At 32.4% G+C, this 19914-nt stretch overlaps 1 protein-coding gene across 1 annotated transcript; it reads left to right on the top strand.

The window, feature by feature from the left end:
* The first annotated feature begins 7343 nt into the window (after positions 1-7343).
* Positions 7344-13616, top strand: LOC147787508 (protein phosphatase 2C 56-like). Its single transcript, XM_087119221.1, has 5 exons — positions 7344-7548; positions 10372-10428; positions 10695-10885; positions 12532-12841; positions 13300-13616. Exons 1-5 carry the CDS (start codon positions 7344-7346, stop codon positions 13614-13616), a joined length of 1080 nt encoding a protein of 359 aa, XP_086975347.1.
* The last annotated feature ends 6298 nt before the right edge of the window (positions 13617-19914 follow it).

The raw sequence follows: 19914 nt of genomic DNA, 5'->3' as shown, positions 1-19914 counted from the left end.
TTTGACAAGGTCCATTGAGGACCAAATCCTTTTTGGAAATGCACAGCATTTCTCTTTGTTTTGATCGGTTTCGTTTTCTTTGCCTAGTGTTACTATGAACATTGAACGGAGGTTACATGCTTAGTGTTTTTGCTAAATTGACTGATGTAGAGAAATATTTATCGTGTGCGAGTTCTCGCGTTTGTTTTCGGTTGTTTAGAGGTCGTTTGCATGTAGGAGGATTTAGTTGAGGAAGAACTGTAAAACCGTTTCGCAGAAGAAGAAAAGAAAACTACTTATTTTTCAAGTTCTATGTTCGAGCTTTAGCTCTTATTCGCTCACTGTATGATGTTTTTATAATCATTTTAATCATCAAAATCTTCGTAGGATTTCAATCTTCGAATTGGAAATGTGGATGGATTGAGGTATTTCTCTTTGTTTTGATCGGTTTAATTTTCTTTACCTAGTGATACTCTAACACTGATCGGAAGCTATATGCTTAGTGTTTTTGCTAAACTGATGGATGGAAAGAAATATTTATGGTGTGCGGGTGGTGGTGTTAATATAACACATGCGGAAGCAATTTGGATCTTAGGCACTTTTAGAACATCAATCATAGTAAATAACTAGCATGTTCATAAGTATTAAAACTTAATGAGTTTGAATACTAACCTTTTGTAATTCAAACTTCTTTTTCCTCACGAACCGATCTCGAACCACCACTAGTGTCTTCTCCACTATCCTCCGACCTTAGAACGGGATTGTGGAATCCGGTGAGTGACTAAACTTGGGAGGGATTTTGTATATGTGAAGAAGTGTTTTTGAGAGGTTTTTCTCAATGTTTTTCACCAAGAAGAAGATCTTCCATGCACCATGATCACTCTATTTAAAGAGTCATGTTTGCATGTTCATGCAAATTTGAGATCACCAAATTTTGACACTTAAAATTCCACTCAAATGTTTGGGATTATGTGGCAAGCATGTTTGAGTTAACCAAATTTTGACACTCAAATTTCCACTCAAACTTGTGGGGTTTATTTGGAAGCATGGAAGTTTGGTTAAACCAAATTTGGACACCTCAAAGTTCGACTAACATGGATTTTTCCATTAAATGAAGTCAACATTTTGACTTTCTTCATTTTAATTCAACAATTAATTTGAATAATGAATTTCAAATTAAAGTAACATTAAATGATTAATTAAACTATTTAATTAATATTTAATATTAATTCAAATGTCAATCCCAATCAATTCCGACACATAATTGATTAAGATATTTAAATCTTATTTAAATATCTCAAATTCTCTGTTTTTGTTTAATTCGTAAATAAAACAAAAATGCGGTTAAATATATCGTATATATGTAGCGCATATTCCCTAATTTGAATTCGAACACTTCGAACTCACTCGTCACACTGTTCTATGGTTTAGTCCGATATGAGCTAGCAGAGGGACCTAATGGACCTATAGATCATGGGCTCCAACGATCTAAGATTAACCGGTTAAACTCATTAACCTTGTTAACCAACATTCGTTAACTACTAGGACACTCCACTATAGCCTAGTAGTTTCACTCCCCTCACTATAGATATATTTCTGTCCATTTGATATAACCATGATTAGTAAGTCGATCCTTCACAGGTTGTTCGTAACTAGAGTTGGGCCAATTTACTGTTTTACCCCTAAAGTTACTTCTTGTTCCTTATGTCTCACTGATCCTCTAATGAACGATTGGTTTGCGGTCCAACCAGTAAACCGAATCCCTCTCAGGCCAATAAGAGGGTGGGGCCCCTTGTTCAAGACCTGGAGTCAATGCTTAAGGGAACTACCTCTCTTCTATCCCTAAAAGTGGGTTAGGAGTGAATTCCATCTTGCACCCCACGTCCCCAGCCATTCACCCAGTCTTACCCCTGAAATGGGAGGCCTATTGAGTCGGCGAACTAGAGCCATTCTCACCCATGCAAATCTAAGGATAATTCCGAATAAACAGGAGTTCATGGTTAGCTCAGGATTAAAACCGAGTTACCTAGGTTATCGAATGAAAAGAAATCAGTCTCAACAGTAAACGACATTATAAAGTGAGAGTGGTTTTCTTCATGGTCCGATCTTATGCAATACTCATTGCATAGGACGCCCCCACTCACATGTTTCCACATGTACAATTTAGTAATCACATTGTTTATATCATATACAAAAGTGGGCCGCATCCATAGTGTCCCCAGAATAAGGTACTCAGCTTTATCCTTATACTATAGATTATTTTGATTATATACTTGAACTTGATCCACTCTTATGTCTCTACAAATAGTTCAAGTAATCATACTATAGCCAGAGTGTTCTCAGTTTATCTTATATTTTATAATTAATATATATATATAAATATATATAATTCTATTTTTTTTTATTAAAAATGCTACTGTTTTATGGGAGTTCCTTTATATAAAAAAATTGGTGTAATTAGGTTTACACTATTTCCTCTAGTATTTATTTTTTTTTATCATTTACTTCGTTCCCAATTCTTTATTTTTTCTTTGTTTCTCATTTATGTTAACTTATCTTAATTTTTTTCCTTTTCTATATCTATTTTTTCCTTATAATTTTTAATTATATATATATATATATTTTTTTTTTGTATTTACATAATTGTCAAATATGGTCAAATATTGTTGCTTTCAAATCTTGTATTTTTTTTTTTATTAATTTTGTTGGTAGAATAATTTATGTACTTTTTTAATATTATTGACATTAATTCTCTGTTTTTTTTAATTATATTGTCAGATTAATTCTAGATCAATTATTAATACTATTAATTCTTCGAACTTAGTTAAAACCTTTAGAATTTCTAAATCAGATTCAATAATTGGAACAATTTAAAAAAAATATATAAGATATAATCGGTTGTGATCCCTTTATGAGATTAGATAGGAAGACTTAATATATATATAAATGAAATTAGGACTGAAAATTTTAATATACACAACAAACTTGAAATATATGCTCACATAAATCTATAGTATGCCCTTAAAACATTTTCCTTTTTCTCTCTCAAATCTAAAAATAAATGAAATTAGGACAGAAAGATATAATATATACAACAAACTCGAAATCTTTCTTCACATAAATCTGCCGTAAATCGTAGGAAAAACATTTTTTTTTTCTCTCCCAAATAAATCTAAAAATAAATGAAATTAGGACGGAAAATTTTAATATATACAACAAACTCGAAATATATGCTCACATAAATGTACAGTATGCAGTGAAAACATTTTCTTTTTTCTCTCCCAAATAAATCTAAAATAAATGGGATTAGTACAGAAAAATTTAATATATACAACACACAAAATCTTTCAAGGTTTACTTTTTCGCTTCCAAATAAATCTAAAAATAAATGGAATTAGGACAGAACAAAAATATTATCTCTCCTCACTAGGAAAAATATTTTTTTTTTCTCTCCCAAATAAATTTAAAAATAAATGAAATTAGGACGAAAAAATTTAATATATACAATAAACTCAAATATATGCTCACATAAATAAAACATTTTCCTTTTTCTCTTCCAAATAAATTTAAAAATAAATAAAATGAGACAGAAAAATTTAATATATACAACAAACTCGAAATCTCTTCTATAAATCTGCAGCATTTTCTTTTTTTCTCCTTACAATAAATATAAAAATAAATTAAATTAGAACAAAAAGATTTAATATATACAATAAACTCCAAATCTATCAATCACCTAAACCATCACACAAATAGGGTAAAAGTATTTTCCTTTTTTCTCTTCCAAATAAATCTTAAAAATAAATGAAATTAGGATAGAAAGATTTAATATATACAATAAACTCACTCCAAATCTCTCTTTACTGAAAGCATTTTTTCTTTTTCTCTCCCAAATAAATTTAAAAATAAATGAAATTAGGATAGAAAGATTTAATATACAATAAACTGAATCAATTCTCATATAAATATGTGTGAAAGTATTTTTCTTTTTCTCTCTCAACTAATTTTTTTTTGTTAACTACTATTTTTATGTTTTACAATGGAGAGAGAAGGATAAGTTATTTTTATTTATTTATTTATTTTTATATGTTTTTTGTTTTTTAGTAACTATTTACATTTTTTTTAGCTTTTCATCCGGTGTGACGGTTACTCTGTTTTCCAATATTTAGCCACCTTTTACCAAATAACTTAAACCACTATACATGTAACTAATCTTGATCTAGAGCAAAGTGCATAAATTGGGGACCATATGTCGTAATGAAATTGGATTTTTTTGACAGCTGCAGACAGCTTCAAATTTCAATTCTTGTTTCCAACTTCATGCCATGCAACATCGAGGAGATTGCCATGTATGTTCATCCTTCTTCCATGCAGCAAAAACCCATTCTACACAATTATATCTTCTTTCTTACAACTTATCTTTATAACTTGTGTCGGGAGGAGATCTTATTTACCAAAATAATTTATAGTATTGTTTTATTTATTATTTCTAATATTTTTAAAATACTGTACATTTCATGAACTTATGTATAATTTTTTTTTATTCCGTGATTAAGAATTTTGTAACTCGTGCCAAACGAGCTAGTAAGAAAAAAAGAGAACTATGATTGCAAATTTTAAAAGTTAACGATGATTGCAATAAATTATGAAACTCGATCGAATCCATGGTTACGCCAAGTTTTCTAGCTTCTTCAATGATTTGCTTGTGGGAAGATTGTTGCATCCTAACCGAATTTTGAGCTCTAAAAGAAGCCTGTGTACTGTGAAAAGTTGTAGTAGCTAGTTGTCTCACGTCAAATCTTCTGACTACAACATACAAACTCTTTAAATCCTAATGTCAATTTAAGCTCTAAAAAGGGTTTGCATATTGTGAAAAGTTGCAGCAGCCAATAAAGAAACAAGTAAGCAAACAAAGAAAGGAACCAAGATAGAGTTTCACTCATCTATTTGATAATCATTTGGCAAAAATTGAATAAATCAAGCGGTTTTGGTTTTCGATGTTTCTTACAGAAGACTTCCGAGGCCGAATCTCGAAATAAACCTATTGTCTTTATCAAAAGATTGATGAGCTCTTTGTGTCCTAGCGGCAATTTGAGCTCTAAAATGGCTCTGCATGCTGCGAAAAGCTACAACAGCTCGTTTTCTTACGAGAAACCCTCTAACCACAACCTACAAACTCTTTGAGTCCTAACGATAATTTGAGCTTTAAAAAAGAACTGCATACTATGAAAAGTTGCAGCAGCTCGTTTTCTCACGATAAATTCTCTAACCACAACTTGCAATTTAACCGCTCCCTTGAGAGCTCTCCAAGCATTCCTAGCATGACAATAAAGAAACAAACAAAAAAAAAAAAGGAACAAGTTAGAATTTCACTAATCTCTTTGATAATCATTTGGCTCAAATGGTTTTCAAATAAAGTCGTTTTGGTTTTTGATATCGAATCTTACATCAGATTTCCAAGGCCGAATCTCAGGGATAAATTTATTCTCTTTATCAAAAAATCGACGAACTCTTTGGGTCAGTGACCCTCGTGCTAGTAATTCATAATGCGTCTGCTATTGGGTCTCAGCGCGTCTATCTGTTAGCATGGTACCATTTATACTTGATAAGGATTTTGGTCTTTTATTTCGTGTCTTTCAGGAAACTGGTCGTGTGCGCCAAAGATGAAGTTTTACATGGTTATCAGGCAAAAGAAACAGAGAACACTAGTTAACATCTCTCACTTAACTCAGAGTTCCATATCATGGAAACCGCAGTTGAAGAAAATAGTAAAGAACTTGATGCACCCAAGATGGAAGTTACTGGTTTCCCGCCTATGATACCGGGATACATCTCGGCTTACGTGCCTGTTCCTTTTTCTATTTGGGCACCAAGTACAGTCCCAATGGAAGAAGAAAAGGGTGTAGAAATGTGTCATCATGAGGTACTAAAGCCAAATCCAATTGTGCCAAAGGAACCTGTCAACGTTGATGAACTAGTTGGCATGTCTCCACTCACTCTACGAGAGCACGAAAGGGAGCATAAAGAGCCTTCACCTAGTGTTATCGTGATCATCTCCATAGCCTTCTAATCAAGGAATTGACACTTTGGGAGTGAGCTTCAACGAGGAACTTACATGAGTGTGAGAGTGCTTCTTGTTCTTCTTGTTCTTGTTCAAATTCTCAAGCTAAGAATAGACATACATGAGTGTGAGAGTGCTTTTGTTCTTGTTCAAATTCTCAAGCTAACAATAGACATATGTGAGTGTCAAAGTGCTTCTTGTTCTTGTTCAAATTCTCAAGCTAAGACTCTTCATGGCAGTATTACACTAACGACCCTTTTTTATTTCGATTTCGATTCTAATTTGTAGGTTATTTAAGCATGATGAAGAACTATTTATTTATTGTTCTTGTGAAGATTATTGACCGTAAGTCGTTTCATGAAAATTTATTACTTTTTTCCTTTCTAATGCAACTAGGTTTGTCATGACCAACCTTAGAAATTAGACTCTAAAGTGATTTTCACACAAATACACTTGTAGTATGTGCTCGTACCTCCTTAAATAAAGGTGGAATCCCTTCAAAAGCCAAGTTCCATTGTTGTACATGGGTTCCATTTTTCTATAACAAATTTATGCTTTCAATTAACTATTAGATAATATATTTTGTTTTCTTTTGAATATTTACTTCTTTTATCAGCTTTTCATCAGGTGTAACTCATCTCAGATATTTGTCTCCCTATATTTAGCCAAGTTTTACAAATGACCTAAAGTCCAACCACATGTAAATGGATCTTAATTCAAAGCAAAGTGCTAATTTAGAGAATAAGTGTAATTGTTCTCAGTCTCCTATATTTAGCCAAGTTTTACCAAACGATAGCCATAAGGTTTTACCAAATTACTTGAGGCCATGCCACATGTAATTAGTTCTTTATTCATAGGAAAGTGCATTGGCCATGCCACATGTAATTAGTTCTTTATTCATAGCAAAGTGCATTCAGAGTAAAGTGCATAAATCTAAATCTGTGAAGAGATTACCATATGTCATAATGAGATTGGATTTTATTGACAGCTTCACACTGATTCCCATTTTTGTTTTCAACTCCAGGCCATGCAACTTCGAGGAGCTTGCCATGTATGTTCATCCCTTCTTCCATATTGCCATGTATGTTCATTCCTTCCTCCATATTGCCATGTATGTTCATCCCTTCTTCCACGCATTGGAGCAAAAACCCCTTCTCCATAGTTATATATTCTTCTTACCTTAACTTGTCTTTATAACTTGTGACGCTTCAGCGCTTATGATCAACGACTCCGGTGAATCATTGATAGAAGTTGTTGTCGCTACCGCTGCCGGAAGGACACTCGTAGGAGTGACGGTAGCTCGATGAGTGCAATAGACAATGGACGCGGTAGTTGTGAGATTTCGTGGGCTTTTGGATTGGACAAGGGACGTAGAACTTCAATGGAGGATGCCATTGCCATTGTTCCGGAGTTTCTATCTCCAGCTAGATGGAAAGATGACGGGTCCGAGAAAGAGAAACCTTTAGTTCATTATTTTGGCTTGTTTGATGGTCATGGAGGCCCTCAAGGTATTTTTTTTATATCTCTAATGAGTTGAATGCACTTATTTGCATACAATTTTGAAGATTAAACCTGATGTAGATAGACCACGGAGCAATTTAAATCTCCGTCATGCAGCCTCACTTTACAAGTATACACAAACACCACCTTTAATTAAGAACAAAACCAGGTATATATATATATATCTATATATCTATATATATATATATATATATATCTATATATCTATATATATATATATATATATATATATATATATATATATATATATATATATATATATATATATATATATATATATATATCTATATATCTATATATCTATATATCTATATCTATATATATATATACATATATATATACATACTATTTATTTATTTTAAAATCCCCAATAGGATTTTTGGTACGTCATATCTGTGGTAAATAGAAAGTGATGATATGCTACCCAGAAAAAAAAAAATCTAAAAATTGATAGTTTAGGTGCGGATTCGAGTGTGGTCTCTCCAAGTTTCTTAATAAGGTATCTATCTATAATTTTTCCATTACTCCCGCTCTCATATCCAACCTACCCGAACCCGACCTGTGGTGGTGTCAGAAGTAAAATCAAAGTGTTTGATCCTTTGTCCCATGCTTTGAGACACTCTTCCTTACCGATTAAGTAGTGATGAACTGATGATAATTGATCGAGTGTCAAATATAGTTCCTTTGAAAAAGTTAATTATTTCTTTCATTTATATTCATTTTTACTCTTACAAGTAATTTTATTTTTTATAAAATGGATTAATTATGAAAAGTAAAATTATAGCATTCAACCACCAAAGTAAAATTATAGCAGGTCAAAATTAAAACATGATTTAAAATGGAGCCAAAAATGAATTTTTTATTTTGTAAGGAGGGACGAGGGGCATTTTTGATAAAATAATATTAATGGCTCATACTTAGGCCCAAACCTTGATGATTGGGCCCAGGGGCATTTTTGAAAAAAAATAATATTAGTGCCTCATATTTAGACCCAAACCTGATTCGGCCCATAAAATCAGATTTGGTTGTTTTTAAAATGGGCCTCGGCCTGGTCTGATCTCATCCAAGCTACCGGGAAGTAGGGGGTGTACATTCAACCCGATAACCGGACATCCCGGACCAACCCAACCCGAAGTACAAGGGTTGGGTTGGGTTGGATTAGCATTTCGGGTAGGGTTGGGTTCATTTTTCTGAACCCGAATTGAATCGGTTCGGTTTCGGGTTCGTGGGGGTTGACCCGATATAAATTTAAATATATTAGATATATTAAGTAATCTAATTTACAATAAGTTTGCCAGAGTGGTATTTTGGCCGGTCGAAGAAGAATCATGCTTGAGTTCGAATCCGTCCTTCTAAATTCTAATGTATTTATTTTTATTTTATATATATATATATATTATTTTTTCTAATAATTTAGGCTATCTATCTTTATCAAATCATAAACATATTTCAACTAAAATATTTTTATATGTTTTTTTTTGTTATATACAATATCTTTAAACTAATCATTTTTATTGTTTATTTAATTTCATGATATATCCTTATATTTTCTCTATTTTAATCCATTTTCAAAAAATGTCCAACATTCTTTAGTATTATAACATGTTGAACTATGTTAATATGTCACAATTTTCACTCGAACTATGTTACTAGATTACAATTTTCGCTCGTTGTTTTTTATTGAATTTTTTTTTTTTTTTTTTTTTTTTTTTGTAGCAATTATGGATTGATTTGTGTTTGTATGCAAATTTTTAATATATTTTATATAAGATTGTATCCAAATAATTATAAATTGTGGATAAATAAAACTTTAAAAAAAAAAAATTAACAACCCAAACCGAAAATAGAAGGTTGGGTTGGGTCGGGTTGTGAAAAGTTTCGGGTTGGGTTGGGTTACCAATCCAACCAACCCGAACTTTGGGGTTGGGTCAAAAAAAATGCTCAACCCAACCCAACCCGGACTATGTACACCCCTACCGGGAAGCTAGAGTCCATGGTTCAAAATATTGCCCGCTCTACGAGTTTCAATGTATGATGGTTTTGTTATCATTTTAATTCTTCGTAGTGTCTCATCTTCGAATTAGAAATGTGGATGGATTGAGGTATTTTTATTTGTTTTGATCGGTTTCGTTTTCTTAGTCTAGTGCTACTTTGAACACCAAACGAAGGCTATATACTTAGTGACCAACCTTAGAAATTATACTCTAAAGCGATTTTCACACAAATACACTTGTAGTCTCTGCTCGTACCTCCTTAAATAAAGGTGGAAGCCCTTCAAAAGCCAAGTTCCTTTGTTGTACACGGGTTCCATTTTTTTATGACAAATTTATGTTTTTTTGTTGTACACCTGTTCCATTTTTCTCTGACAAATTTATGCTTTCAATTAACTATTACGATAATATATTTTTGTTTTCTTTTGAATATTTAATTCTTTTATCAGCTTTTCATCACGTGTAACTCATCTCAGATATTTGTCTCCCTATATTTAGCCAAGTTTTACAAATGACCGGAAGTCCAACAACATGTAAATGGATCTTAATTTAGAGCAAAGTGCTAATTTAGAGAATAAGTGTAATTGTTCTCTGTCTCCTATATTTAGCCAAGTTTTACCAAACGACATGAAGCCACGCCACATGTAAGGTTTTACCAAATGACTTGAGGCCATGCCACATGTAATTAGTTCTTTATTCATAGCAAAGTGAATTCAGAGTAAAGTGCATAAATCTAAATCTGTGAAGAGATTACCATATGTCATAATGAGATTGGATTTTATTGACAGGACTGATTCCCATTTTTGTTTTCAACTCCAGGCCATGCAACTTCGAGGAGCTTGCCATGTAGGTTCATCCCTTCCTCCATATTGCCATGTATGTTCATCCCTTCTTCCACGCATTGGAGCAAAAACCCCTTCTCCATAGTTATATATTCTTCTTACCTTAACTTGTCTTTATAACTTGTGGCGCTTCAGCGCTTATGATCAACGAAACGCTTCAGCGCTTATGATCAACGAAACGCTTCAGCGCGTATGATCAACGACTCCGGTGAATCATTGATAGAAGTTGTTGTCGCTATCGCTGCCGGAAGGATACTCGTGGGAGTGACGGTAGCTCGATGAGCTTGATGAGTGCAATAGGCAACGGACGCGGTAGTTGTGAGATTTCGTGGGGTTTTGGATTGGACAAGGGATGTAGAACTTCAATGGAGGATGCCATTGCCATTGTTCCGGAGTTTCTATCTCCAGCTAGATGGAAAGATGACGGGTCCGAGAAAGAGAAACCTTTAGTTCATTATTTTGGCTTGTTTGATGGTCATGGAGGCCCTCAGGTATTTTTTTTATTATCTCTAATGAGTTGAATGCACTTATTTGCATACAATTTTGAAGATTAAACTTGATGTAGATAGACCACGGAGCAATTTAAATCTCGATCATGCAGCTCACTTTACAAGTATACACAAACACCACCTATAATTAAGAACGAAACCAGGTGTATGTATGTATGTGTATATATATATATATATATATACTATTTATTTATTTTAAAATCTCCCATAAGATTTTTTTGTATGTGATATCTGTGGTAAATAGAAAGTGATGGTATGCTACCCATAAATAAATAAATAAATAAAAAATGGATGGTTTAGGTGCGGATTCGAGTGTGGTCTCTCCAAATTTCTTAATAAAGTATCTACTTATAATTTTTCCATCACTCCCGCTCTCATATCCAACCTACCCGAACCCGACCTGTGGTGGTGTCGGAAGTAAAATCAAAGTGTTTGATCTTTTGTCCCGTGCTTTGAGACACTCTTCTTTACTGATTAAGTAGTGATGAACTGATGATAATTAATTGATGAACTGATGATAATTAATTGATGAACTGATGATAATTGATTGATGAACGGATGATAATTGATTGAGTGTGAGTATGGTTCCTTTGAAAAAGTTAATTATTTCTTTCATTTATATTCCTTAACTCTAACTCATCAAATAATTTTATTTTTTATAAAATGGATTAATTACGAAAACTAAAATTATAACATGTCAAAAATTAAAACATGATTTAAAATGAAGCTAAAAATAAATTTTTTATTTTGAAAGGAGGGGCGAGGGGCATTTTTGGAAAAATAATATTAATGACTCATACTTAGCCCAAACCTTGATAATTGGGCCCAGGGGCATTTTTGAAAAAATAATATTAATGGCTCATAGGCCCAAACCTGGATGATTCGGCCCATAAATCAGATTTGGTTGCCAAACCTTGATGATTAGGCCGGCCCAGGGGCATTTTGGAAAAAATAATATTAATGGTTCATACTTAGGCCCAAACCTTGATGATTCGGCCCATAAATCAGATTTGGTTGTTTTTAAAATGGGCCTGGGCCTGGTCTGGACTAGATCTCATCCAACCTACTGGGAAGCTAGAGTCCATGGTTCAACATATTGCCCGCTCTACGAGTTTCACCGTATGATGGTTTTGTTATCATTTTAATTGTTTGTAGTGTCTCATCTTCGAATTAGAAATGTGAATGGATTGAGATATTTCTATTTGTTTTGGTCAGTTTCATTTTCTTGGTCTAGTGCTACTTTGAACACTAAATTGAGGCTACATACTTAATGTTTTCGCTAAACTGATCAATGAAGAGAAATATTTATTGTGTGCATGTTCTTGTGTTTGTTTTCGGTTGTTAAGAGGTTATTTGCATGTACGAGGATTTAGTTGAGGAAAAACTATAAAAATGTTTCGTGGAAGCTTCACTAATGACCTCTCGTTTGCTTCACAACCACATTTGAGATAATGCTAGCATTATGATTTGGTACAATTTTAGATTTTAAAAGGAAATTAATTTGTTGAAGACAATGAACTTAGAGTCAATAAGGCGTTTGATAACAAGCGATTGACACAGGTTCATGACTAAATGAGTATACGAGTAGATTATGGTATTATTTTATCAATGTTTAACGATGATATCAGGTGAGTACTTATTGTTCAAAGAAGTTCCATGAACTATTAGCAGAAGAGTGGAACAGAGGAGTTTTTGAAAACGGTCAGCAAGAGCGATGGGAAATGGCATTGACGAGGTCTTATGAGAGGGTTGATGATGCCTTCAAGGACAAGACTCTGGCCCCATATTCAGTTGGATCTACCGCTTTGGTTGTTCTTCTGTCAGCTTGCCAAATAATTGTTGCCAACTGTGGTGACTCTAGAGCATTGCTTTGTCGTGGGAATCAAGCCATTCCCTTGACAGTTGACCACACGGTTCAATTACAATTCTCTCTGTCCTGTTTGGGTTCTGTTTGGGTGCACAAATTCTTCAATGTTTTTAGTTAATATGATAGACTTATTAAGGGAGGAGCAAAAATTCTGTTTGTAGGTTGTCCTAGGGTTGAAGGAGTGTTGGCAATGACTAGAGCAATAGGTTTTTTCTAACCCATAGCTTCATATTTTCCCAACGACTCATAACTGTTAGACGAATACGACTCTCCACAATGGTATAATATTGTCCACTTTGAGCACAAGCTCTCATGGCTTTGCTTTCGGCTTCCCCAAAAGTCCTCATACAAATGGAGAGAGTATTCTTTTTTTATAAACCCATGATCATTCCCTAAATCGGACGTGAGACTTTCATCCTCCAACAATAACTAGTCATCCACTAATTTTGCAAGCTTCTAAGTTTATATCGTCAAATTTTGCATCTATTTATCTTTTATTGTTGCGATTTTCAAATATATTTATGATCAGGTGATCATTACTTGAAACCGTGGATTATATTTGATCCGGAGGTTACGTTCACATCGAGGACTGAGGAAGATGAGTGTTTGATTCTGGCAAGTGATGGAGTATGGGATGTCTTATCCAACGATGATGTGATGAAGATGGCTTGCAGCGTACTGAAAAGGCAACGCAAGAAGTTGGCGCTTGGTGGAATTGGTAATGTAATTTATCCAGCTCAATGTGCTGGAAAGAAAATACGCAAGGAAGCTAGTAATTTGAGTGGCGACAACATCTCAGTTATTGTAGTTGACATAAAAACTCCAAATGAGGGATCTTTAAACTGAGCGATGAAAACAATATCACGGTTGGCTTGGTAGAAGCATGGTGATCTGTAGAGAAACTAGACTTGGACTTAATCATTGTATAAACCACTGCAACTCTTTACCTTTTGTATTCTACTTTGTTATAAAGGTTTGGTGTGTGTTTCTTTATTAAATTTTTTACCGTATAGTCTCATTCAGAATATGCGTGCTATTCAACATGTAGCGAACCAATATACATATGCATATGATACAACATCATAGCGTCTTGTTATTGGATCCTCGATGAATGCATAGTTTTAGATTCTCTTTGTTTTAGGTTGCTACGAGTACTCGTATGGGCTAATTTGGGTAACACTTTGGTGAATGGTGCAAAACAATCCATAGTGGACAAATGGGGCATTCAATAATGTCATATTTCCAAGGAAAAGAACAAAATTGGTTGTAGTACGCTTAAGTTTGGATTTCGAAAGGTACAAAGGTCCATTGAGCAACAAATCCTTTTGGAAATGCGCATGGATTGAGGCGTTTCTCTTTGTTTTTGATCGGTTTCGTTTTCTTTGTCTAGTGCTTACTATGAACACTCAAAGGAGGCTACATGCTTAGTGTTTTTGCTAAATCGACTGATGTGGAGAAATATTTATCGTGTGCGAGTTCTCGTGTTTGTTTTCGGTTGTTTAGAGGTCGTTTGCATGTACGAGGATTTAGTTGAGGAAGAACTGTAAAACCATTTCGCAGAAGAAGAAAAGAAAACTACTTATTTTTCAAGTTCTATGTTTCGAGCTTTAGCCTCACTATATGATGTTTTTATAATCATTTTAATCATCAAAATCTTCGTAGGATTTCATCTTCGAATTGAAAATGTGGATGGATTGAGGTATTTCTCTTTGTTTTGATCGGTTTAATTTTTTTTTGCCTAGTGATACTCTAACACTAAACGGAAGCTATATGCTTAGTATGTTTGCTAAACTGATTGATGGAAAGAAATATTTATGGTGTGCGGGTTCTTGTGTTTATTTACAATTGTTAAGAGTTCGTTTGTATGTAGGAGGATTTAGTTGAGAAAGAACTGTAAAAAGGTTTCGTAATAGTAGAGGATCACTTGTTTTTCGAGTTCTACGTTCGATTTCATCTCCTATTCGCTCACTGTATGATGATTTTGTTATCAGTTTAATTCTCAAAACCTTTATAGAATCTCATCTTCGAAATGGAAATGGGGGATGGATTAAGGTATTTCTTATTGTTTTGATCGGTTTTATTTTCTTTAGTGCTATTCTGAACACTGAACACTGAACGTAGGCTATATGCTTAGTGTTTTCGCTAAACCTATTGAAGATGAGAAATATTTATCATGTGCGAGTTCTTGTGTTTGTTTCGGGTTTTGTTAGGAGATCGTTTGCATGTAAGAGGAGGAAGAACTATAAAAAGGTTTCATAGAAGAAGAAGAAGAAAATTTGTTTTCCGAGTTCTAAATTCGATTTCGTCTCCTAAGAGCTCAATGTTTGCATGTAAGAGGAGGAAGAACTATAAAAAGGTTTCATAGAAGAAGAAGAAGAAAATTTGTTTTCCGAGTTCTAAATTCGATTACGGCTCCTAAGAGCTCAATGTATGATGGTTTTCTTATCATTTTCATTCTCAAAATCTTAGTAGGATCTCATCTTCGAATTGGAAATGCGGATGGATTGAGACATTTTTTTTTTTTATCAGTTTCGTTTTCTTGACTAGTCTACTGTGAACATTAAACGGAGGCTATATGCTTAGTATTTTCGCTGAACCGACCCATGTGGAGAAATAATTATGGTGTGCGAGTTCTTGTTTTGTTTTTGGTTGTTAAGAGGTCGTTTGCATGTAGGAGGATTTAGTTGAGGAAAAATTGGAAAAAAGTTTCATAGAAGACGAAAATCACTTATTTTTCGAGTTCTACGTTCGAGTTTCAGCTCATATTCTCTTTGTATGATGGTTTAGTTATCATTTTCATTCTCAAAATCTTTGTAGGATCTCATCTTCAAATTGGAAATGTGGATGGATTGAGACAGTTCTGTTTGTTTTGATCAGTTTCGTTTTTTTTTTTTTTTTTTGCCTAGTGCCCTCTGAACATTGAACGGAAGCTATATTCTTAGTGTTTTGGTTAAACCGACCAATGAGGAGAATTATTTGTCGTGTTCGAGTTTTAGTATTTATTTTTATTTGTTAAGAGGTCGTTTGCATGTAGGAGGATTTAGTTGAGGAATAACCGTAAAAAGGTTTCGTAAAAGAAGAAGAAGAAAAACATTTGTTTTCCGAATTCTACGTTCGATTGCAGCTCGTTTTGCTCACTGTATGATGGTTTTGTTATCATTTTAATCTTCAAAATCTTCGTAGGATCTCATCTTTGAATTGGAAATGCTTTGGATTGATGTATTTCTCTTTGTTTTGGTTGGTTTCTTTTTCTTTACCTAGGGCTATTTTGAACATTAACTAAGGCTATATACTTAGTGTTTTCGCTAATTGATGAGGAGAAATATTTAAAGTGTTTGAGTTCTTGTGTTTGTTTCCGGTTGTTAAGAGGTCATTTTTATGTAGGAGGATTTTTTTAGGAAAAACTTTAAAAAGCTTTTGTAGAAGAAGAAGACGAAGAAGACGAAGAAAAGCACTTGTTTTTCGAGTTCTACGTTCGAGTTTCAACTCCTATTCACTCATTGTATGATGATTTTATTATAATTTTAATACTTAAAATCTTCGTATGATCTCATCTTCAAATTGAAAATGCGGATGGATTAATGTATTTTTCTTTGTTTTGATCGATTTCATTTTCTTTGACTATTGCTACTCTGAACACTGAACGGAGACTATATGCTTAGTGTTTTTGCTAAACCGAACGAATGGGAGAAATGTTTACCGTGTGCAAGTTCTTTTGTTTATTTATGGTTGTTAAGAGGTCGTTTGTATTTAGGAGGATTTAGTTAAGGAAGAACGGTAAAGAAATTTAGTAGTAGAAGAAGAAGAAAAGCACTTGTTTTTCAAGTTTTAGCTTATATGCACTCACTATATGATAATTTTGTTATCATTTTAATCCTCAAAATCTTCATAGGATCTCATCTTCGAATAAAAAATGCTGACGGATTAAGGTATTTTGCAACGACCCAAATCTTTTTACTTAAATTAAGGTCGTTGCTATATACATATCATGAACATTGAATACGTATTCATTTAATTTACCTGATTAGTTAAGCTGTTGTCACTAAATTAAAGTTTGATTTTATCACTCGAAATCCAAGTCAACCTATGTAAGTCCATGACATCAGTTTCAAATTCAAATTTCTACTAAATTATTCCTCGAATCTACCATGGGATACATGTTATGCCTGGCTTAGTTTTGTTAGCTAAATCTTTATTATTATTATTATTTTTTTTATGAGTGTAAATTTTTATTTTTGTTTGTTTAGGTATTAGTTTTAGTTTATAATTCTATTACCTAAATCTTAATTTTTTTTCTTTTCATCTTACTTTTGTTTTGTATTTAGTTTTAGTTTTTAATTATATACACTAATTTATTTTTTTTATTTACTTGGTTGTTGCTCCCAAATTTTCAGTCTTTTTTATCTTTTTTAATATATATATATATATATATATATATATATATATATATATATATATATATATATATATATATATATATATATATATATATATATATATATATATATATATATATATATTTTAATTGTATTGGTTGATTAATTATGGGTCTAATTTTAATTAATTTTCTTTTTACTATTCCAAACTAAACGATTGAAACAATTTAAAGAAAATCTAAGATATAATTGGGTGATCTCTTAAAAATGAAATTAAGATAAATTTAATATATACAACAAATTTATTGGACCTGTGGAGCCATTTTCCTTTTTCTCTCCCAACTACATCTCAAAAGTTATGTATCTGCAATTTTGATGTTCTATTTTTTTCTCTCTTTCTAGAATAATAGCTAATGCATTGGAGCATGGGTTTTTTTTTTCTCTTTTTCTAGCATAATAGCTAATGCATTGTAGCATAGGATTGATGATAGATATTTGGGGACGAGTTGTGAGAAATGGGTGGATGGAGGAATGAGTTATTTTTTTTTATTAATTTATTATTATTGTTATTATTTATCTATTTTTATATATTTTTTGTTTTATTTTGAATATTTGAGTGTTCCTAGATATCTATCTTCCCATATTTAGCTGGGTTTTACTGAATGACCTAAAACCAAGCAACATGTAATTAGATCTTGATTCACATCAAAGTGCATAAATCGGCTGACCAACCATATGTCGTAATGGGACCATGCAACATCAAGGAGATTGCTGTGTATGTTCATTCCTTCCTCCACGCGTTGTAGCAAAAACCCCATTCTCCACAGTTATATCTTCTTTCTACCTTAACTTATCTTTATAACTTGTGTCGTTTCAGTGCTTATGATCAACGGCTCCGGTCAATCATTGACAGAAGCTACTGTCCCTGCCGCTGCCAAAAGGACACTCGTGGGAGTGATGGTGGCTTGATGAGTGCAATGGACAATGGACGTGGTAGTTTTAAGATTTCGTTGGGGTTTTAGATTGGATAAAGGACATAGAACTGCAACTGAGGATGCCATCACCATTGTTCTAGAGTTTCTATCTCCAATTGGATAGAAAGATGACGGGTCGGTGGAAGAGGAACCTTTGGTTCATTATTTTGGCTTGTTTGATAGTCATGGAGTCCCTCAGCTACTTTTTGGTATCAAAACCTTACCTCTCTCCTTTTGGCAGTGATAGATGTCAATATTGACTCGATCAACAATCATTTAGGTCAAATTCAAATGAGTTAAGTCCTATGAATTTATTTCAATTATATTATTGTTTCTTACCTATGAAATCATAACAATTGTTCTATCCATAATCTAATCATATCGTTCTATCAATCTATCAGAGTCATATCCTTTTCTATACCTAACCTAATTATATAGCTATGTCAGTCATATATTTTTCATATCGTTATATTACATTTATTGCATCCTTCTCGTATCTTATCTCACACATATCATTGAACACAGCATAACGTAAGAGGTATCATATCATTCACATATCATAATACATACATAACATATCATAGTCATATCGATTTATAAACAATTCACACACATCAAATTTATAACACGGGCAGAACCACCACAAGACACGTGTCAACATCAAATATAACAATGCGATACCTAAAGTCATCTAACTGATTAGCTTAAGCTATTGTCAATAAATTAAAGTTCAATTATTATTATAATTTACGATAGTCCATAGATTAGATTTCATGCTAATATTAAAGTTTTGTAGATAAAGTTTTAGAATATTTTATAATTAATATATATATATAGATATAGATATATATAGAATTTTATTTTTATTAAAAATGCTACTGTTTTATGGGAGTTACTTTATATAAAAAAAAATTGTGTAATTTACACTATTTCCTCTTATTTATTTTGTTTTATCATTTACTTGGTTCCCCAATTTTTTATTTTTCTTTGTTTTTCCATTTATAATTTATCTTAATTTTTTTCTTTTTCTATATCTATTTTTTTCTTTATAATTTTTAATTATATATTTTATTTTTCTTGTATTTACTCGACTTATAATGGTCAAATATGGTCAAATATGGTTGCTTTCAAATCTTCTATTTTTTTTTTATTAATTTTGTTGGTAGAATAATTTATGTACCTTTTTTTAATATTATTGACGTTAATTCTCTGTCTTTTTTTTAATTCTATTGTCAGAATAATTCTAGATCAATTCTTAATACTATTATTCTTTAAACTCAGTTAAAACCGTTAGAATTTCTAAATCACATCTAATAATTGGAACAATTTTTTAAAAAATAGATAAGATATAATCCATTGTGATCCCTTCATGAGATTAGATAGAAATACTTAATATATACATAAATGAAATTAGGACTGAAAATTTTAATATATACAACAAACTCGAAATATATGCTCACATAAATCTGTAGTATGCCGTGAAAACATTTTTCCTTTTTCTCTCTCAAATCTAAAAATAAATGAAATTAGGACAGAAAAATGTAATATATACAACAATCTCGAAATCTTTCTTCACATAAATCTGCCGTACGAAAAACATTTTTTTTTCTCTCCCAAATAAATCTAAAAATAAATGAAATTAGGACGGAAAATTTTAATATATACAACAAACTGGAAATATATGATCACATAAATCTGCAGTGAAAACATTTTCTTTTTTCTCTCCCAAATAAATCTAAAAATAAATGGAATTAGTACAGAAAAATTTAATATATACAACACTAAATCTTTCTA

The sequence above is a fragment of the Cucurbita pepo genome, chromosome 17 (genome assembly GCF_057944985.1).
Source record: "Cucurbita pepo subsp. pepo isolate OVF chromosome 17, ASM5794498v1, whole genome shotgun sequence".
NCBI classification, from domain to species: domain Eukaryota; kingdom Viridiplantae; phylum Streptophyta; class Magnoliopsida; order Cucurbitales; family Cucurbitaceae; genus Cucurbita; species Cucurbita pepo.
Note: the sequence above shows the minus strand (reverse complement) of the source record. Positions and strands in the feature narration are given on the sequence as shown.

Bases quoted from the DNA above. Each gene is read 5' to 3' on its own strand.
- LOC147787508 (XM_087119221.1), top strand. From the start codon at position 7,344: ATGAGTGCAATAGACAATGGACGCGGTAGTTGTGAGATTTCGTGGGCT. The intron at 7,549-10,371 runs GTATTTTTTTTA...TTTCAACTCCAG, and splicing joins TGGTCATGGAGGCCCTCAAG to GCCATGCAACTTCGAGGAGC. The intron at 10,429-10,694 runs GTATGTTCATCC...TGAGTGCAATAG, and splicing joins CCCTTCCTCCATATTGCCAT to GCAACGGACGCGGTAGTTGT.